At 37.2% G+C, this 25972-nt stretch overlaps 1 protein-coding gene across 4 annotated transcripts in view; it reads left to right on the plus strand.

Annotated features, from left to right (window-relative positions):
• Nucleotides 1–730: 730 nt before the first annotated feature.
• The window catches only part of LOC121414226 (palmitoleoyl-protein carboxylesterase NOTUM-like), a 41810-nt gene continuing 16568 nt past the window's right edge, over nt 731–25972 (plus strand). Inside the window, exons 1-4 of one of the 4 annotated variants that reach the window (XM_041607330.1) lie at nt 731–962; nt 17388–17526; nt 23731–24187; nt 25904–25956. In XM_041607330.1, the coding sequence (XP_041463264.1) occupies nt 23796–24187; nt 25904–25956 (445 nt within the window). In that variant the 5' untranslated portion in view covers nt 731–962; nt 17388–17526; nt 23731–23795. Of the gene's footprint in view, nt 963–6868; nt 7236–16950; nt 17527–23730; nt 24188–25903; nt 25957–25972 lie in introns of those variants that run through there. The other 3 variants (XM_041607331.1, XM_041607332.1, XM_041607329.1) reach the window with 3 other exon arrangements.

Below are 25972 nucleotides of genomic sequence, written 5' to 3' on the forward strand. Positions count from 1 at the left end.
CTGATTGAAATAAGATGTAATTTATACTCAGGGACATCAAATATTTGATTCCTCGCTCTTTAGACTGATTTCGTCCTCTTTTACTTTGTACAAATCTGTCTGCCCATAACCTTGCGCCTCTTTCCATGACTATCTCTCTTCGAAATGTTACCAATCTTCTTTAATCTTCTCTCTTTGTCCATTAATATCAGACGTTTTCCATCCTTTCAATCCATTTTTTTCTGTTTTGAGGGAGGGCACCCTTCTGCGTTAACTGGCAATTGTAATCAGTGAATCTCCGGGAAGCTTTCGGTATAGCTGGGCTGTCAGAAGCCGCTATCTGACCGCGGCACGAGTTCAAGAGGTTCTGTTGGCATGCCGCGCATTGCTGAATAGCAGGGATTGCTCAAGAATATCCCATAACATATCGGTGGCTCACAATCTAAACAGAGCTGGATTCGATAACTGGTTCGCCGAAGCACTTCGGCACGTGTTCCAACCCCGATTCCCGCGTAAAACAAAACTCCATTTTCTCCGAATATGTCGTCTGCTCTGATATGATCCTTGCCTGATTGACTAAGTTTGTAGAATTGCGCGAGATGTACGTCTAGCTACACCTGGACTTTGGCGAAAAGGATGAGGTACCAAATCTCTTTAGCTTTCCGAAAGTAAACAGACGGTGTCCACTTTCATCTCTAAAGGCTGGGACACCCCCCCCCCCCCAACACACACACAGTCGAAACCTGCAAGCTCTTATTTTCTTTGCTCCAATCCTACTTTGTAATTGGATTCATGCACGCGTGTACATGCATAGCATTTCATGATTTTGTTTTGAGCCCCGAGGTTCCTGAAACATGTGTGTAACATCTTTGGATAAACTTTATTATACATTCACGAACATATCAGCAGCATTTACTTGGCAGCAGTAGATCAACTCGTCGATAGTTAAAAGAACATCTTCTCAGGACTACCAAGACTCTTTGGTAAGTGCATTCTACTATATTCTGCCATTCATAAAGTTAATGGTGGGGTTAAAGTACTGATTGATAGAACTGATCAGTGCTGTCAAGGGGAATCTGGTGCGTTCGCACTCATGTAACAAGCCTTCGAATGCCTAAAACAGATCAAGATGTTTTGAAAGGGAGGGGATGAAGCCTCCCCCCCCTTGGTTCCGCGGCTCCTGCCAAACAGGCCCAGTATCTTATGGAGTTTCTATATAACATGGCTAGACAGGAACTTAAACTAGATGCCCTAAGTCGAAAGGATAATCATGTAACAAGTTTAACTATATCTAAATTAAACAAGGAACACGCAACATTAAGAGAAGTAGAGACAAAATGATTTTAGAAATTCTATAAATTGTCCCTGTTTTAAAGCGTGATTCAAGTTCAGTCCCTTCGTTATTTTCATTGACCAGTTAATATTCCCTTCGCATTCCTCACAATCTCCGTAGTCCATCCGATAAGATACTGCACTCCCGTTTTCAAATGGCGTCAAAATGACGATTTCGTCAGAATGCATTACGCCATACTTCGGGTCACGCGGAAAGCTCCTTTCTGATTGGACGTGCGCTCTACGTTCTCGCTGCCCAATGAGTAATCCGGTCCGATTGTTCACTCGGGCGTGATACATGATTGATCATGTCAGACCTACGTCACTGACAGTACGTGGAAAGCAACGACGACATTGTTTTCGCAATCACTGCGTAGACACTTTCTTCAACGCACCAATTCCTTTGAAAATGTGGGTCGAATCACGATGAACGGCTGAGAGGTTTTGTCGAAAGTTGGTGGAACTGGACAGCAGATCGTCCTAAGATTCGGACCGGACGAAAAATTGCAAATGCAGGTTGTACAGAGTCCAGGACGGCGCAGCTGCTTTGATTCGACAAAGGCTGACTTGTCATTGAAGGGCTTTTAAAAAAATATTCCCTGCGTTAGAGGAAGCGTCTGCATAGTTATTGCCAAAACTCCATATTTCCACGGGTACGAGGATGTTTTGCGAATAATATATACCAAAGAATCGTCAAAATAAACACCCCATATCCAAAATTATTATAATCCAAGGTGTTTTGAAGATGATATTTGTTTTACTGCAAAAGTTTTTGTACGTGCTCAAGAACCTTAAATGATTTCTTACAAGACCTAAAAGGGCTCCAAAGTGGATGTTCAAGGTAATTCGGAATTTATCAGCATGATCAGTTAATCTTTTAAAGATCCAAATACTGGACAAGCATAGAACCCTCGATGAACCATGTTGCTAAGAGTGAGTTACTTGAAAAATATCACTGGAAACATTTGAGCTAATTTTGACCTATCGTATTCTCCAGTCACCATAATATCATTCGTAAAGTCATGCATAAAGTCATTGATATCTTTGTGAAACAGTCCCTGTAGTGTGGTACCCATGCTGACATGATTAGATTATACAAACCCAAGATTCGGTAAGATTCTAGTAGTAGTAGTAGTAGCAGTAGTAGTAGTAGTAGTATAGCAGTTAAGGCGACCGCACACCTTACGATTAGTCTGCGACTCAATTTTGGAATAAAACGTAGTAGATTTTGATGCTATTATTGCCCGGGGGGGCCACTTACATTGACGAGTGGATACCATGCGCGACCAAAAAAACACGTAAAAAGGATGTCCTTTTCACGATAGGGCACGTTACGTACGTAACGTGAAAAGGGTGTCAAAAATACAAAAATAATGAAAAATTTATTTCACTGGGAAAATTACGTGTTTAGGGTTGAATTTGCGGGGATGATAAAACAAAATTAAAATGTTTTATAAAGGATGTCCTTTTTGCCCCAACACTACGTGTTTAGAGTCCTATTTGCGCGAGGTGTAGAAGGTGGGGTCGTACTAAACCAAATAACATGAATAAGGTAAAGCCGACAACCAAAGGACCCGTTACAATAAAACATTCCTGTACTTGTTTAGGGGTTCATTTCAGGGAATAATTGCCAAGAGTATCGTTTTGTTTCCAATACTTGTTAAGGGTAGGGTTTCACACGCCAATACTTGTTAAGGGGTGCATTTTCAGAATATGGAAATTACGTGTTTAGGGTGCTTTTCGAGACCCCATGGTCGCGCATGGTATCCACTCGTGAATGGAAGTGGCCCCCCGGGTATTATTGAGACTTGGAAAATCTTACCGTGTAATGTTCAAAATCATCGTCCGAATGCCTATGTTTAAATCTGTGACTATGCTATCATCCTTCCTGGAATAAAAGCAAATTTAATATCTAGTCGTAATGACGTCATAGCAGTCGTACGATTGGCTACGATTTGAAACTAATTTGTGCTATACTCCAAGATAAAAGCTTACAATGTTACAAAATGGTTATATTAGCATTCCTTCAATTAATTTAACCTCAGATGAAAAAATATGTTCCATTCACATTCAGAAAATGAGCAAAATGCGATTTATTCCAAAATCGGATCGCGAACAGTCGTAAGGTGTGCGGTGGCCTTTAGTAGCACTCAATGGTAGAAGTAGTAGCGGCAGACTGAACTTGTCGATTAATGTTGCACTGAGTATTGTTGTTCGCATCATCAACATCATCGTATGATTATTTTAGGGGGATTCCCCCTTGTTTTAACTTTATTGACATAAACTATTAAATCATCACTAAATTTGAGCGTTGTGGCCCAGTGGATTAGTCTCAGGACTTTGAAACAGAGAGTCGTGGGTTCGAATCCCAAGCAGCCATGACGTAATTTTCTTCATCAAGAAATTAATCCACATTGTGCTGCAATTTACCCAGGTGGGAACCTGGCTGTAATTTATTCCTTTAAACGCTTAGAGCATGTCACATATAGCATGTATCGCTTGGCTAATGCCAGGGTAATTATTTTTCATTTATTGTTGAGCGCTAAGAGACTTTTGATAAAGACTTAGTATGCGCTATCATATGAGCGAGTATAGTTATTATCATTCATAATTGAGTACTCCATTTAGCCTTTTGAAATTATGCTACTAATACGAATCTCCAATCGCTGATATCAAACGGCTCCATTAGGGATAATTCATAACTGATTCCTTTATAAACCAGTTGCAATATAATTTGCTTACACTGCAAAAACTCTGGTGTTGATTTGACACCAGCCCAGAATCTATGTATGTCCACACCACAGAAGTGTTAAACAACACCGGTTTTGGTATTAGTCTAACACCAGATAGGTGTTTATACAACACCAAGAAGTTTTAAAACAGCATCGGTTTGATTCCAAACTGGTGTTGTTTTAATACTTCTCTGGTGTGGACATATATAGATTCCGGGCTGGTGTTAAATCAACACCGGAGATTTTGCAGTGTATGATTCATATGATGCCAGATGGCCTTTTATTCTTCTAAACTTGCATTCTTTGTTAAAGAAAATGTCTTCCGACATCACGGGTTAGTGTCCAGGCCATGAAAGTACTTTCCCAGCTCAAAACAACCCCAAGGAAAAAACAAGAAAGGAGGTTCCAAAGCCAATTCCTGGGCAACAAGAAGTCCATGAAGAGAAAGGGACACCTGAAATCTTTGCTTCTAGGTCGCTTCCAGAGTGCATGCATGTACACCTTCTACCGTTACCTTCATTTTCCGAATTTTGCACTTTCTTTGTTTCGAAGAAAATAGAGACGAGCGCTTACAGAACGACCGGTAATGGATATTGTTACGCCTTTTTGTTCGCTTAAATCGACTTCAAGACGGTGCTCCTTTGAAGCGCGTTTGCTTTTACGGAAAATCTGTTATTGTATGACCTATTTAATAACCCCTGTACTTTTAACCGAAAACCCTTTCTTCCTTATGTTATAGATGTTGTGAATTCCGTTCTGAGAAAGTCGATGGAATAATTTAGCATGGTCTGAACGCCCGCCCCACGCCATCCTATTGATTAACGTAGCTATACAATAACAACGTCATTTAAAGGGTAACTCCAGGCTGAATACAATATGGCTTACAAAGATAAAGACATATCAGACAAGCAAAACACTGAAAAATTCATCAAAATCTGATAAAGAATAACAAAGTTGAAATTTCAAAGATTTGCAATACTTCTGTGGAACAGTTCTCGGCAAACCTTCATGAATATTCAATGAGCTAATCGATCATGTTCATTATCCCCTAACCTAGGGACGGGGGGGGGGGGTATAACAACACTTTTTTTGTTAATCTTTTTTCTCTCTTATCATTTCATACATCTTGTTAATATTTCATTTTGTAATTGCTGAACCGCATTAGTATTAATTTCTAGTATCTTTGAAGTCTGATGTATAATTTGTATAATTATATTTTTGTTATGGATTTATTGTGTAATTTATAATCATGTTTCAAATAGTTTGTACAACTTGCTTATGGAATGTTTATTTTGATTTGAGAGAATACAATAAAACATCCTTTAAAAATCACAATTTCTTCGTTTGTATTCCATTATATAAATTGATTTCTATTCAAAATTTGCCCTCCAAGAATTAAAGATATTTGATTGGGAACTATAATGCATTTGATAGTCATCGCTGTGCAAGTCATTTTTATTTCAAGGGAGGCATATCGTTACATTGATTTGGTCAACGAACATGATTAAAAAGGCTGAAGACATGCTTAGGAACTGCTGGCAATGTATGCAGGGATGCGCGTACCCACACATGAGAGATGACTTTCAGACATGTAGTACATGACTTAAAATATAAAATAATCTGGGGCCCGTTGCAGAAAGAGTTGCAATCAATCGCAACTCTAAAAAAAATCATGCGCAACTTGATTTTCAACCAATCAACAGCGCGCATTTGGGACCTGCGATTGATTTTTTGACTTGCGTTTAAACGGGCCCCAGGTGCACCCTTTAATTCATTATTAGGAAGTTTATTTTCAGCACACATGTCTGTAGCTCACTCGTCTGATGTAATCTTTAAGATTAAGTTGAGATAATGTTAATCATGTTAATGAGCATTTTTCTCTATATGTTGCTCTCCTAACTTAAGGGTCCACCCCCCCAAAAAAAAAAATCAGAATGGTTCGATGTACAAAATGGAAGAGGAACAATTACAGAGGGGACAAAATGGCAGGGGTACAAATTCAGGGGGGGGGGGCACTCACGTATAATGGCAGTGTGGGTACGCGCATCCCTGCATACATTGCCAGCAGTTCCTAAGCATGTCTTCAGCCTTTTTAATCATGTTCGTTGACCAAATCAATGTATCTATTAATTAGTTAAGAGATGATATTCATTTGTTATATGTATTGTTTGTACATAATATATCAAGAATTATTATTATTTTTTGCGGGGGGGGGTGGACCCTTAAGGGGTCTTCACTTTCAAAAGTGGGAGGGAGCACACTTCTGTATGGTTCAGTGGCGTAATGAGCAAAAAAATTATTAGGGGGCTTGATATGGCGTATCGGGCAAAGTATACAAAATTGGGAGCGATGGTTGGCTGCTTAACTCGTGGACTGGTAGTCTTAATGGTGGTTTGGGGGATGTTTTTTGGGGGTCGTACTGTACGTCCCATGGCTCTCAGATGGTTAGCTCTTTGTCTCTTTAAATGTTTCGATGCTTTTTTTTTGTTTCATTAAAAGGTAGACCATAAATGGACGACATTTATGACCAAAGGTGTGTACAAATAATCATTTGTACACCGAACTGAATAATTATTAGGTGTTACCAATTATGTTTGTTATCTGTATTTCGTCTTCCTACATATCCAGCCGAAAACATTCCAACTCGTGTAATCGTGTTTAGTGGGACGATGCCGTCAAATCGTACGCCTGAAAAAGTCCCATTTGGGAACTTTAGCGCACACTCGTTTTGACAGCTAAATGAATCGGCACGCGCTGATAAAAATATCATTTTGGATCGACTTTCGAATCGCGCGGCAGTACGAGCAAACATCAAAGCTGCCCCCGACAATTTGAGCAGGCTCCGACATTCTCTGTCATTATCGCTGCCCGTATCAGCACTGATGTGGCCTTCGATAATAACACGAAGTGACAGATATTCTTTGGAATTATTATTTTGGGCTCTGTAAACACGATATTAAACGGCCATCGAATATGAAGGGGGACTAAGAGAGAGGCGAAAGGAGGTTCTTTTGACGGAACGTTAGACTATTAGGGTTCGGTTACATGGGCTCGCAGTAGGGGGGTAGCGGCCGCTTGGCGTGCGTGATCACCCCGTTGGCAATCAGACGCCTTAAGGCTACCATAGGTCGTCCATTTCGGGCTGGCAAAAAGTTTTGAGTGATGTCATTCATCCCAACTCCAAAGGAAAAGGTAGAAGAGAAAATACTTTAACAGTAGCTCTATTTGTTTAACAGTTCGACAAGGTTACCCCTGAAGTGAAGAGTTTAGGCAATTTTCCCGTCGGGTGTGTGTGTGGGGGGGGGGGGGTACATGATCAGTCGGTCCCAGCGCGTGAAAATTATATTCACTATAACGTTAAACCTACCATCCAGTTATATACATTCAACATTTATTATCAGCATAAATACAATCAAATAAACATACCTTATTATAGTACCGGTACGATAATAACACCTAAAGAAGCCAACTGCAGATGCTCAGTTTCAAGGCCCATTTATATCTAAGTTATATCTATTTTTTCAATATCGGCTTCTAATGGTCAGTACAAAGTTATTTTTCATTCGGTAAAAGTTTTTTTTTAATATTTTGGTTGTAAAATTGAAACTTGAGCGAACGTGCTGCGCTAGGAAGGGAATGTATTTGTATTTGTATTTGTATTTATTTATTTACCGAAATTCACAATAAAAACATAAGTGTACAAAGGAACATATAAAAGCAAGATATGTAAAAAAAAAAATATCAAGTAAGAACAGATATATACAAACAAACAACAATATCAAATAGACATGTGAAATCGGAAGGACACCCGGTTCAGCTCTGCCCATAGACAGTACTGTTCTTCCACGGGGTCCAAGGATTTAAACACAAGAAATTAAGAAAATACTACCAAAATCTCTTAGAACAAAAGGGGGAAATGGGGACCATGGGGGGGGGGTTCCAGTATCAAATTCAAAATACTTCATAGATCAGGGAGGAAGGCATTGAGCCTATGTAAGAAGACTTTGAGACTACAAGGGACCTTTAGATTCGCAGGGAGATTATTGAATTGAGAAGCACCTCTGTATGAGAATGAACGTTTACAATAATTTGTTTTTGGTTTCGCTAATATTAAATTTCCATGGGACCTGAGAGAATAATTATACTGGCTACTTGTATGTTGGAAAAATACTTTTAAATATTGAGGAGCAAGTTCGTTTAGAGCCTTAAAGACCATTGTATTTAGATGATAACAGCGTCTATTTGATAATGTTTTCCAACCTAAACGAACATGTAACTCACGTATAGACACGCGACTGTATGGACTTATTCCTAATATACTTCTACATGCTCTATTTTGAAGTTTCTGCAATGACTCGATGTATTTTGCACATGCTGAACCATATACTATATCACCATAGTCAAAAATAGGGAGGATAATGGCATTGTACACAATTTTCAAATTTTTCTGATCAATATAGTGACGTAGTCGGGCTAATAAACGTATGAGTTTGCTTATTCTAAAACATATATATTCGATATGCAAATTCCATTTTAAACTGGGATCTAACAACATGCCAAGATATTTGGTTGATTCTACTTGTTTTATATGTATTCCATTTACATTCAAATTCAATCTATTGCATTTACCAATCATTTTTCTAGAGCCAAAGAGCATACATACTGTTTTATCACAGTTAAGACTTAGTTTGGAATCACACAACCAGTTGTTTATTCTTTTCAGCTCAGAATTCAGTTGGGTTTCAATAGTTGTTACATTTTTATGGGAGAAATATACTACCGTGTCATCAGCATATAGGTGAATAGAACAATTTTTAATATGCTTTACGATATCATCAATATAAATTAGGAACAAAAGCGGACCCAGTATAGATCCTTGAGGGACACCGTAGTTTATATCGGAGTCCGCAGAAGTAGATGAGTTAAATTGGGTATATATACGACGACCCTTTAGATAACTTGAGAACCAGGGTAAGCAAACAGTAGATACACCAATATAAGATAATTTCTTCAAAAGAATATCAGGATCCACAGTGTCAAACGCTTTGCGTAAGTCTATAAAGACTGCACCAGTGTACAGACCATGATCCATTGCATTTAGCCAATCATCGGTAACTTTGACAAGTGTTGTTATAGTCGAGTGATTTTTTCTAAATCCTGACTGAGCTTTAGACAATAAATTGTGACATTTCAAATATTCTGTTAATTGTATCTGAACGAGTTTCTCGAGGATTTTTGAAACAGAAGGTAATATGGATATCGGTCTATAGTTGGTAGGTGACTTTTTGTCACCCGATTTATGAATTGGTACAATTTTTGATTTCTTCCATCTTGTAGGAAACACATGTTCAGATAATGATCTATTAAAAATAAGTGTAAGAGATGGTATAATAGTAGGAGTTGCCATTTTTAACATCATTAAAGAGATATCATCAACACCAGTTGATTTTTTATTGTTCAACTCCAAAATTATCTTCTGAACATCATCCTCGGTAACTGGATTAAATTCAAAACACGATTGTGGAGGGCTATAGTTTATATAGTCAGTATCTGCACGATTATTCGTTGCAGTGGGGATGGCAGAAGCCAGTTCAGAACCAACATTTGCAAAGAAATTGTTGAAGTTTGTAGCTAACAAATAATCATTATTATCTTCAGTAGCACCGATTTTACATGATTTTTTAGAAGGCAATAAAGGTTTGAGTACAGTCCATACATTCTTGCTTGAAGTAGTGGAAATATTTTGTAATTGCTTTGAGAAATGATCCTTTTTTGCTTTCCTGCACATTTTAGTAACCAAATTTCTTGTTTTACGATACATGCTCATAACACTTTCGTCACTGTTCTTTGATGCTTTCTTTTTCAATTCATTCCGTTTCGTCATAGTTTTCTTAATATCTGCATTTAGCCAAGGAGCGGGTTGGTGACGAATGCGTTTCTTTTTCATTGGGGCAAACTCATTTATAGAATCCATCAAAAAGGATTCCCATAAATTAACAGCATCGTCAATTGTTCTAGAAGCACTTATTTCATTCCAAGAATGTTTGGACAAATGACTATGAAAAGATTCTAGATTCACATACTTAAGATTTCTATAGTTGATTATATTAGGAATATGAATAGATTTAAAGTTCAAAATCAAAAAGCACAAGTCATGGTCACTTAACCCGAGACTGATTACACCATGAGATTTAATATTCTCAATTGCATTTGTGAGCATGTGATCTATTAAGCTCCTAGTATTGTGAGTGACCCGAGTGTACAGATCACAATTTATTTGTTGCATTGAATACAAATTATTTATTTCTTCGTAACGCTTCATAACATGTGACTTGAAACTTTTACTTATATCAAAGTTTACATCACCCATCACAATGATATTTAAGTGAAAAGCATCCGCAAACGAAAGGACATGTTCATACTTATCTAAAATATCAGCTTTACTGTCTGGTGGGCGATACCATGAAATGAACAGGAATGGAGTGGAGAACTTAGGTCGCACTTTAATTAATAAGAGTTCAAGCGGGTCAAGAACTTGTGAATTTACTAATTCATGCGATATTGAACATTTAATGTAAATAGCAACACCGCCCCCATTACGATTACGGTCTTTACGTATCAGTTCATAGTTCTGTATACGAAGTTCATTATCATGAATAGACTCGTCTAGAAGAGTTTCATTAAGTGCTAGGATATCTATGTCGTTATCATGCAAGAAAACTCGAATTTCATCAATATTTCTGTATAGACTGCGAATATTAAGGTGTGCACATTTAAAACCATGATTATCAAAATCGGAAAACTTCATAGTCTGAACCGAGTTAGAAATGCCCAAATTTATTTGTCTTTTTTGAAGAGTCACAGCTTTTTTATGCTTGTGACTTGTATGTATATTTGATTGAAAATCTGCAAAAGGTAAGTATTGAAATATGCATTTTGTGCATTCCCAATTAGAGAATTCATGGTTTACATCATCATATAGCTCATTTTTAACTCCCGCGCATGACGAGTGCATCCAAACAAGACAATGTGTACATTGTAGTCCTCTTTGATTATTTTTAACTGGTTTATCACAAGAAACACAGGGGTATTGTATAGTCATAGCATTAATATGATAAACTGGATATATTCAGGGAAAGATAAAATTCAAAGTATACGGAAACAAAAGGTATAACAGAAAATGCAATAAATAGGGAAATTTTAGCTACTTTTTAAAGGATAACTAATAGTAAATTACATTAGTAAAATAGCATAGGGTTTGAGACAAAGTATGTTAATCAACTCTTAACAAATCACTAAAAAAAAAAAAAAAAAAAAAAAAAAGTGGAAACAGACGTAGAGGGATGGGGGTATGGAATGTTTTCAATTAATACAAGGTGTAAAAAGTCAAATTAAAATATTACGAGAGGTAGATCGCAGACCTCCCAGGGGAGATATCAAAATCATATAACGTATCGTTCACCTCAGTTTTCGTGCTTCTTCAACAGAGCTGATAACTTTTCTGATGGATTTTCCGTTTGTTGCTGGTAGAGCTACAAGGATACGTCCATCTTGTGACCACGCTGCAGATATCTTTGGTGATGTTCGTGCTTCTTTCAATATCTCGTAGTTTGATGAGGTTAGGTCTTCAGCAATGGATATACCGGAGTTTTTCAGTCGACGCCTCACTGCCATTATGGATTGTCTCGCTCGGTACGTCGCAAATTTCACGATGATCGGGCGATGGTGGGCTTTTTTTCGTTTGGCTTCCGACGCGATCGTGGCCCATGATGTCGGTGTTGACGTCGACTGTGAAGGTGCTTGTCTTTGTCTATCCGGCGTTGAATTTGCTGTAGACTGCGACGTTCCAATCGCTGGATCTCTCTTCTGGATCGGTCCGACGCGGTGGCTACGGTCGATGTCGTCGACGCGCAGGTCAATGCCGAGCTTTTCTTTGGCAAGTTGAAGCATGATCTCATCCGTATTTTCACCTTTGATTTCGGGTATACCAAATACTCTTACACAGTTTCTCCTCGAATACTGTTCAGCATCCTTAGCTTTATTTTGCAGTCGAGTTATCGATTCCTCTTGACTTTCAAGACGTTTCACAAGGTTTGCAATTTGTGTATCTTTGTTTCCATTTTCGATCTCAAGTGCAGTGATTTTGGATTCGTTTGCCTCCGCTAGTGTAGACACTCTGTTGAGTTCTTTCTTAAGTTCTTGAAGTTCTTCTCTGATTGCTTTTCTCACTGCTTTCTTTATCGTTTCCAAAAGCACCTTATTGTCGTTAGGATCACATATACTTAAACATGGACAAGATGTTTCACTTGCCGGTTGTGATTGCCGCGTTTGTCTTGTGCCAGCATTTCTCGTCACTTTCTTTTCAGAGGTGCCACGATCTTGTCCTTCCATTCAGAAAGTTTGGCAGAGGGGTGCAGCAAACAATAGACAGGGGTACGGGCTTTTGTTCCAGTACACGAAGAGTTGACCAATCGATTAATCCGTCATGGGCTGAGAGGCACAGTGGTTAAAGATTTCGATGAACGGTTTGAGAGCAATATTCAGCCCGTTACTGCCCGGTTTGAGTGAAGGACATCACCGTGTATAGGTTTCTAGATTGTAGGTGCCAAATTGGGTCAGCTTTTTAAGAAGTAAAGTCAGCAAACTTATATACGAGAAACTCACATTTCACTCCTGGGGGTCCACATTACACAACTGATCCAAAACTGTTCACATATTCACGATGATTTTGAGAATAACGTGCAAAAAGTTCACAATTTCGATGAGGTTTTTCTCTGGAGCTTTGACGGTAATATTAACAACAGAGGCAAATCAGTGTTTTACGGCCATCGTGCTGGGCACTGATATTAGAACGATGAGGATGATGATCAAAATCGTAACTGGTAACATTTTTTTTTCTCTCTTGTCATTTAATACATCTTGTTAATATTTCATTTTGTAATTGTTGAACTACATCAGTATTAATTTCCAGTATATTTGATGTTTGATGTATAATTTTATGGATATGGATTTATTGTATAATTTATAATCATATTTCACAAAACGTGTACAACTTGTTTATAAAATGTGAATGTGTATTTTGATTTGAGAGAATATAATAAAAAATCCTTTAAAAAACAGTGCGAAAAAGGAATTAGCCATACCATTGGATAACAGTTTATGTTGGAATTATCTGGCAAACGTTAAAATGATACATTTGCTTGTTTTAAATCTATATTGATTCATTGTTTTATTCGGAAATTATAAAGAAACCCGGTGTAACAGAATTAAACCAACAAAAAAAAAGTTACGACGCAGGTGGATGGCTTGTTATAATGAGTTCTTTTTTTTACCCCAATAGGCTCCTTATATAATCATGTAATGAGCCAAAACATATGCAAAGATATAACAGAATGGAGTGACTTGTAAGGAGTATCAAATTGTTTAATTTGGGGGTTTACAAAGTTTTTGATTCGCAGCACCAAAAGTCAAGCATGTCAGAAATGCATTTTGAACATTTGAATTGTGACACCGGTAATTTTCTTGAGTGCGACTTTGCAACCTTATACATTTTTGTTTACAGAGTTGTACCGTTTAGGAAAAATCCAACTTTGCAACTTTTCAAACGAACGCAAAGCTTACCTTACCCGTAACCTGAATATACAATTTCTTTTGTTTATTCTGAACTTCTAAAGAAACCCATATTAAAACAGAATTAAACAAAAACAAAGTTGGACTGTCCGTTAAAGAACTCTTCTTTTTAATAGGATCAATTACACTCTAAAAACAGAGAGTAAAAAATTACCCAATTTTGGGTAGAAAGGGAACATGCATGTTTGCTGGGAAAATTTTCCACCTATTAGGCGAAATGCATGCTTGAAGGGTAAATTTCAACGCAACTATTCGTAATATTTACAAAATATTCTTTAAGAAGATACCCAACAAACATGCATGTTCCATTTTACCCAATATTATTTGGTAAACTTTTTTAGAGTGTATATGATGAGCCTAATCATATGAGCAATAATATAACAGAATGGAGTGACTTATACGGAGTATCAAATTGTGCAATTTTGGTGAACAAAGAGTTTACTGATTCTCAGCGACAAGTCAAGTCAAAAATGCATATTGGACATTTGAAATGTTATAAGTGGGGTACTTGTCTTGTCTGCAACTTTTGCACCTAGATGCTTTTCATAGAAAGGCTATTGTTTCAAGCAGTTACCTGCTTATTATAGCTGGCCCCTGCATTTTTACCCACGTTACTGCTTTTACGTGCTTCATTTATGTATTTTTCAGCCTTATTCATTATTTATATTTTCAATTGTCACACAAAAATGTACTCATTTATGTCATTGTATCATTCTATTTTCATTTGTTGATTTATGAATAAAATGCAGAAACTCCTGCAAAAGAAATTGTACCGTTTAGGGAAGTTGCAACTTTGCAACTTTCCGAACGAATGCAATTGAAGCTTATGCACCTTACCCGTAACTGGAGAATAATTTATGAAATGTATACATAAAGCATTTGTATTCATTACGTACATTCAGTATATGTATGTAAAATGTGTGCACCATGATTGAAATAATGATAATAATTATAATAATGGTAATCATAATAATTGAATAAAATCCATATTTATATAGCGCTATAACTTCTCCGTTACTATACTATATGCGCTTTGCATTTAAGTATTATGTATCCAAAAATGAGCAACCTAAGAAGATGCATTCAGCGTTGCATTTAGGTTGAAAAACTTGACATACAAAATGTGCAATAAATTAATTCAAGAAAAACAGTAATTGTATGGGAATATAAAACACAACACAATGATATAATGAAATAATAATTGGCGCCACAATTTATGTACATGCACAAATGCACATGCATTTATCGTCTTATTTCGTTCGTGAGAAACAAACACATGTCGATACTCTGACGAGGGTACCATATCGCTGGGATGATCGGACGGAATGCGTTCTGTTTAAAGACTAAGCACGCATCTTTATGGCCATCTTTATTGCCGTTATCAACCATAGTTGCTAAATGCTAAATTATAGGGTCTAAAGAAGCCGCCAGAAAGAAATTAAACGGTCGAGTGTGTTCACAGTGATTATTAATGTATTTCTTACTGCTATCCGCATATCACACAAAATGGGATAAATACTCTTCGCCTTTGGCACTTTTTTATTACATGCACATGGCGGCAGTCTTAATTTCTACAATTTCTAGTGAGCGGCAGCTACACAGGGCTATCATTTTGTTTGTAAATCAAGGATTGTTGATTTGTTTAGCTGTTTCTTTTGTTTAGTTTGTTTGTTTTTACGGCTCTCTGTTCCAGCTCCTAATATCTTTATTTGAATATCCACACGCGCGCTCTCTTCCCCTCTCTCTCTCTCTCTTTCATTACTTCTCGTTCATTTCCTGTGCTCTCACAATCTTGAATAGCTAGTAGAGATACTGCATCATATACTGAAATCATATATTCTAAAACAAGAATATTTGGTCAATAAATGATGAAGAATATTATCAGTATACCTTATCTCGAATATGTTTTTGCTACAGATTCAATGGAAAGCAGTTCCTGATTGGCCGCTGATGATTATTGTTTGGTTAAAATTACATTTAGCCTTGATACAGAATGGTTTGTTTAAACATGGGCCTAGAGTAGTAGTCCATGGTTTAATACGGACTATGGCATCACTCGGCGACCAAGGCAAGCTGCTGATAAGTTCACTGACATCCCGCCATACACTTCACTTGCCACTAAATATGTGTTTATAACTCATGCGCATGTTCCAAAGTTTTTTCGGCGCATTTTTACTTATCAGTGTCCCGTGAAACCGGGCCCATATCTCCAATACAGATGAAGTTCAGGAAAGCAAGCAACACTCGAGAACGGCGTCTGGAGTAAATAAGCGTTTGATCTTTCGCCGTCCAGCGAGCTGTAAAAGCAAAGCTCATGTTACCCAGTGCTATTGTTTTCTTTATGCCATGCATCTCCTGCACGCTTTGCGATACCTTGGGATGCATTTCATCAAGGAGCTTTCTGATTTCAGAAAGGGGCTCGGGTGTTGGGGGCAATGGGGGGGGGGTCGAGCTGAAAGAGGGACAACTTTCAGTGTTGCTCGGGAGTAGAGAAAACAGTTATAAATTGGGCCATTATAATGGTAAGGGGAAGTTGGTTCCACACTTTCGGATCTGCGAAGCTAAATGCACAGTCTCCAAGAGTTGCCTTTCCTTTACAGAAGGGTATTCTCAAAATGAATTTATCCTTAGCATGGAGCCAGCAAAAACTTGACGGAAAAAATAGAATGGGTGCAGAAAGGTAGGAATAACGGTGCGCCGAATCTTTAAATCCGCTTCTATTATCAAGAGATGATGGCAAAGGGAGCTAAATGTATAAAACAAATGTGCTCCTGAAAACTTCAGGGGAAAATAAAATTCAGGAATTGTGACCGGTCCACTCAGTTCAAATGACAAGGATTCTGTTTAGATTACGGATCTTGCAGCGAAGTTTATTAGGAATGTGTTAAATAATGAACCTGGAATCTATGTTTGTAGAGTTTTTATTCAATGCAAAGGGGTATAACCCTTCAAATACGGTCCCTCCTTTGAAGCGCCAGACCCCTTTTCTTCCCCCTCAAAAGTCAACTAGCAAGTTAAGAGCATTCATCCTCATTGCACACTGCGTCAATGGGATGGTGTCGAACTTAAGTGACCGTTACGCGGTGAATAAAGACGCGTATTATCTTCGGCAACAACAGAACCGCTTTAGAGTTCATTCATCAGCTACAAAAGGAGTCCCCAAGAGAGAGAAGAGGAGAGAAAGGAGTGATGGTCTTGTCGATGTGTCCTCTTGTATTGTGTGCTCGGGTTTGTTGGTGTGAGAGAAAGGACGAGAGAGACGGGACAAGAGAAAGAGAGGATAACACCACCTCGCGTATGCTGGTGCGTTTTGTCCTCGAAGTCTCGCAGGCCGCTGCGTTTTATTTGCCTTGTATGCAATCGCTTATTGTTGGAAGTGCTTGGCGGCGTCTCCCTTTGATGTTACAATTGTTAGAAGCGGTATCGTTTGAGGGTAGATGGGCGAGAGGGAATCAGAGATGAGGGAGAGAGCGCTAGAGAAAGAACGAACCAGAAAAAAAGAAAGAAAAGAAAAAGGGAGCTTCATGGTCATCACGATATGTATACACTTTGGAGCTGATATGAAGAAATAGCAAAATCCGAGTTCATTTTGCGTTCGAGCGAGTGAACGGTAAGGATGTGTGATGGTTAACGGGAGAGAGTTTCTGAGGAGATATCATAAAGCTGAAATCCATTAACGTGCCCATCTCTTGGAATCTGTTATTCCCTGTTCAGATGCGACGCTCATGTGATGTTGGTACACCAGGACTTTGGAATAATACATTCTTTCGTGGATAGTTTCCTCCTGGACGATTCTATTTTGTTTTAACTCTGGACTGTTTCGGAGTATACTATTACCTCATACGAGAAAAGGGTAAGAGTCTTCCCTTAAGAAATAACTTTTTAAACATGTTGAATCGTTCTCTGACTTCAGCTTGTGTCCTACCGTACAGTTAAAATCACAGGACTTACCCTTGCTAGTAGAATGATACTTGTTTTGTGGCTACCTCAGCTCACTAAGCGATGCTAAGCAATTGGGTCTATGCAACACGTTAATATATATTTCTTTAACTTTTCAATGTTAAAATTATAAAGAGTATTCAGACGAAAATATATTAACCCCCCCCCCCCCCCAAAAAAAAAAAAATGATACCATTGAACATAGTACAAAGTTTGTAGGGGTTTTTTTATAATAGTTTTTTTTTTACAAAATGTTTATCTCGGAATAACTAGAGGAGCTATCTAGAAATTGATGTACGGTAATGAAGTAAATTTCTGCCAGGTAGACGCATGTTTTTTGCCTATGTTTTTTTTACTATTCAATGGGTAACACTTTACACCCATCTTATACCGCTTTGTGGCTCCGTGGCTGTGTAAAAAATTCTTTAATTTTTAAAATGACAACTTTCCTGAGAATTACCCGACATAGCAAGCACTGTATGCTAATAATTTGGTTTATCGTTTCGTCCAATTTGACGTATTAGCACAAAATAGTTAAGTATAATTGTTGCTATTATTCTTATCTGTTTGTTTGGGGTAATTAATTCATGAAAACATACTGAATAGCAATATTCGTTTTTAGGATATATACTTTAGAATACTGCTTCCATATTTTCATAGGATAAAAAATCCTATACGTACGAGTTCAACTCTTCATGCTGGGTTGGCAATATGCCAAAGCTCCAGAAAGCGATGTTCCGTAATCTCATGTGTACATATGACATGTATGAAGCATGAAGGGATATGTATTTGTTTTAGGAAAGGTTCGATGTAACTTCAGCCTTCAATGCACATGTATGCATGTGATAACTTTAAAAGTCAATAACTTATATTTCATTGTTAAAGGGATGGTCCAGGCCGAAAATATTTATATCTTGAATTATATCTAGTAAAATTCACAGAACAACAGGCTGAAAATTTCATCCAAATCGGATAACAAATAACGAAGTTTTTGAATTTTAAAGTTTGTCAATATTTAGTGAAAACAGTTATATGTGGTCATGAATATTCATTACGTGGGCTTTCCTATTTCTTACGTTATTACATAAAATCATAAATGTTTTATTTTTTCATACATGATGTGTCTCGATTATGAAAAAAAAAGTTGCAGCAATTAATAATGCACGTAATCAGTTGTCAATCCAATTGTTTTCGTTCTTGGTAGAATTTGTTTTTAATATACCTAATTTCAGATAATAAAATACAAAAGAACAATTCAAGAAAGAACAATTCAAGAAAGAACAGCCCAGCTCATAAAAATTCGTAAGGACATGCCGAGCTAGCAGTGTTTTACACGAATAATGCAAATCTTTAAAATTCAATAACTTTCTTTGTTACCCGATTTTGATCAAATTTTCAGCATTTTGGTTTGTGAATTTTACTCTATTGAGATATATAATATCTCCAGCCTGGACCATCCCTTCAAGGTGGCGGAATATTATTTGCTCAAAGTGAATATTAAACCCTTTCTATTATAGCAACCGATTGATTTATCAAAGTCAAATTATTGCATTTAGGTGGTCATTTTTGTGATATATATAATATATATATATATATATTTAAAAAATGGCGGCTTGTCATTGTTCAAAACCCACCTTCACCCGACAAAGGAAATTATGATTGGTATGGTTTCGAAAATCTTTCAAATTGATGGACAATCGGATTAGGGTCGCCCTAGCCTCTAAACTGTCTCTATGGTCTAGTGGTTAAGGCACCGGCGTTCAAAGCTGAGGGCCCGGGTTCGATTCCCAGCAGAGACATTTTACGGCATCACCAATTTTTCCAAAAGGGTAGATAGCTCTGGGGAACCTTGATTTAAGTTACGCCTACCTTTGTTCTCTTCATCCATTTCTGTCACACAATATATATATATTATATATATATATATATATATATATATATATATATATATATATATATATATATATATATTTATATAGAGAAAAAAATGACTACGAAGTGGTCGTTGCTCCTTGCTTCTCCATTTAATCAAGCTTTCGATCAATGCATGATCTTCCTCAGGACTATAAATATATAAACAAAGTACAAATACAATGCAATAATATAATAATACAATATGATGGCCTCTAAAATAATCTAAACATGCTTCACGGTTACTTATAATTATTAATTATTTTACACTATATAAACAAGAGAACATATTATATGATATAAATGATATAAATGATATAAAAAAATAATTAATAATTATAAGTAACCGTGAAACATGTTTAGATTATTATAGAGGCCATCATATTGTATTATTATATTATTGTATTGTATTTGTACTTTGTTTATATATTTATAGTCCTGAGGAAGATCATGCATTGATCGAAAGCTTGATTAAATGGAGAAGCAAGGAGCAACGACCACTTCGTAGTCATTTTTTTCTCTATATTGACCCTCACCACTATGAATGACCGCCAGTGTTACGAGGCTTTTGGAAAATTTCTTCCGCTATATATATATATATATATATATATATATATATATATATATATATATATATATATATATATATATATATATATATATACATATATATATATATATATATATATGTATATGTACATTGTTAAGACTAGGTTTTTTAAGGATATGTTTGGCGCTCAACATATTAACGATGAAGTGGATTATTGCATATAAGATTATAAATAACTATAACTCTCGAGCATGTCGAGTCGTGTAAAACAAGCGGACATATTGTTTTCCGTGTTTCAATTTTATACATTCTTGCTTATTACTTTGCCTATTGGTTTGATGTATACTTATACGTGTATATTTATATATATGTAATATATATATGTTTATACATATATATATATATATATATACACACACATTTATATGTATTCATATACACAAGCGCAAATGTATTGTAATGTAAGTGGTAACCTAAATCAAAGCAATATAATATCAACGACTTCGGAAAATTAAGTGAAACGTCGCACTCAAATTACTGCTCAGAAATTTGTAAGGCATTCTGACTTGGTGAAGCAATCTAGATTTTCATTCATGATCTTGAAATCGTAGCAGCCGCACACGTACGTTATAGTCCCATGAGGGAAAAATATATCCCTTTTCAAATTACATCTATTCATATGGTTTTTCCCAGGAGATGTATGAGGAAAATTAAAATACACGTAGCTTAATGTAATGTTATAATATTTTTAGCTTCATTTGTTAAAACTATGTTATACGAATGCATTGCATGTCACCTGGAAGTTTGAACTTTAAGTTTTGAAAGTTTTACTGAGTTAGATTCACACGCATGAAATGTGGCAGAGTATTTTTCTAAATCCAATCAAATTATAATTGTTTACGATGCGATATATTTTCTTTTAGTTTATTCATATCAAATAATAAAGAGTACCTTGCATGAAAATCTTATGTTATTTGCGATTCCACTCAATACATTTCTCAAAATACTTTTTCCATTTTTACGGCATATGGCGCTTTTTCTCTAATCATAAGGGGGATTTACTGACCAACATCATGCGTCGTGGTCTCAGTGGTTCTGACTCTCACCTTTCAAACAGAGGGTCGTGGGTTTGAATCCTAACCATGGCGTGTTTTCCTTCAGCAAGAAATTTACCCGCAATGTGCTGCACTCGACCCAGGTGAGGTGAATGGGTACCCGGCAAGATTAATTCCTTGCATGCACTGAGCGCCGGTGATGGCAGCACGAGCTAAAGCCGGGGTAATAATAGCAGCGCTTTGTATCCTCAGGCAAAAGGCGCTTTATAAATACCGCTATTACTATTATTAATTGAGTGTATGTTATAAATAGCTACTCGTAGAATAAATCTTTTTTAGATGAGTATTGTAATAGGGGGTAAATTAGCCGATAATTTTATTTGTGCATTGAAGCTGATTTTACTTTTAATTTTTAGTTGAAAGGTACCCTTTCCGCAACTTAGCAACATAATTATCGCGATATGAGTGAATTGAATACTAGTAAAGTATTATGTTGTCATCCACCTGGGCCTATGTATTATAACAAGACTACACTGCTGAACATGATGCATTGTGGGTAATGAACAAGGCCAGATATGACAAAGTAGTTCAGGATTTGAGGTAGGGAAATGTTAGGCTGCTGGTTCGTATGCATTTTTAAAACCTGTAAATCTTTTTGGTTTTGCTGAGCACTATACGAGTTTGAGAAATATGAATATTTGCTCTCCCTTGCATGTTAGTATTTCGAGAAGGCAAAGAATGCATCAAACGGCATACTTTCTATAGCAACACTTCCAAATGTCCCCATCCGGGTCCCCGCCATGGGAGGACAGTCTCTCCCAGTTCTACACCCTCCCAGCCTCGCTCAGTGCCCCCCCCCCCCATTTTTCTGAAGTTGATGACTTTAGAAAGCACCGATTAACTCTTGCTCTTGATTGACGAAAACCAGAGAAACACTTGTTAGCGCTGAAACGGTTCGAAGGTGTCGGATTGACTACACTTCTACCACCCCCCTCTCTCTCCCTCTCCTATCTTTTACTTTCTCTTTCTCCATTTATCCCTTCTTCGGTCTTCGCAGTTTGTGCAGCAATGTTTGTTTATTTTATTTTTGTTGTTGTTTTGTTTTTTGTGTCTTGTTGTCTTTTGTCTCTGCTCATCTTTTAATTTCAATTTCCTTTATTATAATTATTATTTATATCTTTCTTTCATTATCTTTTTTGTATAGATGTATAGTTATTAGTGTTATACTTTTTTTCGTCTTGAGTTGTCCACACTTTACAAGCCTTGCTTTTCAGTGGACCACTCCGTTTTTCCAACATATTTGATATATTATCTTCTGTATCAGGTGCATATTCTTTACATTTGATTTATTTGAATATTTATGTCATTTGTATTTTCTGATGTTATATTTTATTTATTGTAATTATTGCTTCTAAATTTGTTGGAAAAATTGAATAAATGAATGAATGAATGAAGGAGTTAACATACGTCGTCCCACAGCTTTTCTTGGTATTTGAATGGCTGAGAGCCACATGTGTTTGTCATGTTGGATATCACAGGCTGTGTCAACATCCGACAACGCTCTCCGGTTTTTTCGTAGTTCATCATGTTCATTTTATTTTGGTGTGCTCTTAAACATGTTAAATGCTGTCTTATGTGAATATTTGAAGGGAAGAACTAAAATATCTCCTTTGCTCTTTTCATTTCTCTCTCGCGCCCTCCCACTCTATCTCCTTTCTTGGTTTGAGTCCTCATAAGATGCATGATTTCGACATTTTCTCAGAAAATGGTGAAAAGTTAACAGAGCTATTGAATTCTGTTTGTCCAACTTATTTCGATCTTTCCTCACCTCTTACCACTTCAAGTTTGATACGGTTTGTTCGCGAGAGAATGACCTATATAAAATGTTATAAAGGTCATTCTCTCGCGATGTTATATAGGTCATTCTCTCGCGAACAAACCGTATCATCAAGGGATTTATGCAAAAGAACTGATGTTTGCATTGAAACCCTGGTTTGGGGAAGCGTATATGGCGTTCTACAGTCTATATCCGTGAGAGAGCGGAAACTTCTGAAATAAAGTTTTATCCACGATCGAAATCGGGAGTCGACGACAAAGTGATCAATTTGCATCTGCCTTTGTTGTAAATGCCGGCGACTGGTTTGGGGTAACAGAATTTAAATTTACACTCTTCCTGATTTGGAAGTAACTAAAGAAACTTTTGGGTGTTTTCTCTTATACCGATGTGTATGCTCCATTTTTTTTTGTTGAAATAATGATAGATGATCATATCCAAGGAGTTGAATTACATGATGAAAGGCATTCTACATGTTTTTTATGCTTAGGTATGTACTGAAAATAGATAGAGGCGAAATATGAAAACTCTATTGAAGAAAATATACAGAGATCTTTTTTAGACATCTTGTGTTCTATTTCTTTGTTCTTCAAGTAATGTTTAAAGCAGGAAAAGTCAGGGATCTTATTTATAAATTCGCACAGAAAGGCATATATCGTAGTTTTAATATTTCCACGATCGTGAGTAATATGTAGAAGATATAAGGCTGTAGGCTTTTATTAGGCCTATGCATTGATCATTTTCATTATACATTTTTCTTTCGGACAGAATTCAATCTTGGGCTAGTAGGCCTATTCATAGTTCATATGCTATCACATCAGTAACTTACCGACATGTCGAGACCATCATCCCCTCAGCGACTTCAAACGTTCCTACCTCTCTTCATCTTTCTCCTCAACCTCATCGACAACGGTCGCGGACGAGCAGCAATGCGACCTCGGAACAACGACCCCGGTGGCCAGGACCATTTCGACCAGGAACTACCCGCCCGCACCCAAGCCGTCGTTCGAGGTCCTGGACCCGGCGCGGACCAGTTCCAGCCAGGGCTAGACGAGAAGGAATACGTCCTGGACCTCAATAACCTGAGCAATGATAATATTGTGGAGCAGCTTCAGCATCTCGCATCCGCTCTCAGCACGTGCGGTTTCGATGGTCAGCTTCAGAAGCTCCGCCTCCATCACGTGACCAACCGTTCAGTCACGTGCAATGACGGTTCACCGGCAGGGTAAGTGATGATGCATAGAGTAATCATTCATTCAAATAAACATGGATTTCCCCTATTGTCATGCATTATACAAAATCGTTTGTCATAAAAAGTTAATATAAGAATACATTTGTTCACAGAAGAGGCGTAATTCCCCAAAGCAAATGCTTGTGGTGGGATATGGCTGTAACACAAGAAGGCCTACAACACAAGATCAATCCAGTCTGTCTGCGTGTATATTGTACGTTGCATCATTATTACTGAAGTAAATGATACAAATATCCACTATAAAAAAAACGTGATTTAAGCAATAAAAAATGCAAGAAGAGAGGTTAAAGTCACGTTGACTTTCAGGCAGAGTGTGTCAGATATGACTATTATTTCAGAACTATGCAGACCTTTGGTCACTGTTCATGTACATGATGTATCCGATATGTACTTTATGGTAATTCAGAGGTGACTTACGGTCCTTGGATATTTTTAAGGAACATAATTATCTGAAAACCCGGCTAGAGTAAGAGAAAAATGCGTAATTCCAAGCTTGCACACACCAACGTTTTACTCCCACACTCTTGTTTATCTCACCATGGACCCTACACTGTACAAAACTCCGGTGTTGGTTGATTTAACACCAGCCTGGAATATATATGTCCACACCAGAGAAGTATTGAAACAACACCAGTTTGGAATCAAATCGATGCTGCTTTAATACCAATTGGTGTTGTATAAACACCTATCTAGTGTTAGACCAAAACGAAACTGGTGTTGTTAAACACTTCTCTGGTGTGAACATATATAGATTCCAGGCTGGTGTTAAATCAACACCAGAGTTTTCGCAGTGTACTCAGAATTATCCCACACACTTGTGCCAAGAAAACGGCAATTCTTTTGATCAGTACACACTAAGATGCAGCAACTCACACTCATTCTCAAGCACACAACACCATAGACCTTAAGTGTGGGTATCCCGTGTGGTGGTGTGTGTGTGTGTGTGTAAGGGTTTGTGAGTGTGCGTGGTATATGATTCTGTTATAGCATTGATCATCGTGACGATTGGCTATCATTTCTGTTAGCGGACAGTCTTTGGACTGAACTCTTTTGTTCATTCAACCTCCACGTGATACAATTTCCAACATCCACACCAAAATCACACACACACCCACACACAATCACTCTCTTTATCCCACATACCCAACGCACAATAGTCATCTTTATTTGTCCAAGTCCTTCCAGTTTTGGTCGAATGTACATAAGATCTGATTGTTTTCTGCCTTGCCTTAACGTGATCTAATTCATGTCGACTGACAGTGATATAGGCCCATTTAATTTTGAAACTAATGATCAAACGAATATTTGTGGACTCCCCCTTTCCTCCGTAATTGTTCTCATATTTTAAATTTAAGTGCATCTTCTCCTTTCTATACGTTCGTATGTTTAGTATAGATATCAAGCTAAATACGTTGCTTCTTAATCAGCTTCTTGGTCCTTCAGTGATCAATTTTCTTCGATTTCTGTTCATGTCATTGTTTTTTTTTGGGGGGGTTGCACATGCAAGAACAACATGCAAGAACCCGTAAAACTGGGGGAAAAAAAGATGACGTTTTAGGATGGTATTTTGGATGCATTTTTAGACAAGAGATATATGACATGCAATGACAATGTTGGATATTGATAATATTTTGTCAGTATCGCGTTTTAATAGCATTTTTGTTTGTCATCCATATCACTGTTATCCAGGTATTATCTTCGAAAGTCTTATGAGAGCAAAAAGTGGCTCATCTTTCTTGAAGGTACGTACATCTGGGG

This window comes from Lytechinus variegatus, chromosome 4, assembly GCF_018143015.1.
Source record: "Lytechinus variegatus isolate NC3 chromosome 4, Lvar_3.0, whole genome shotgun sequence".
Taxonomy (NCBI): domain Eukaryota; kingdom Metazoa; phylum Echinodermata; class Echinoidea; order Temnopleuroida; family Toxopneustidae; genus Lytechinus; species Lytechinus variegatus.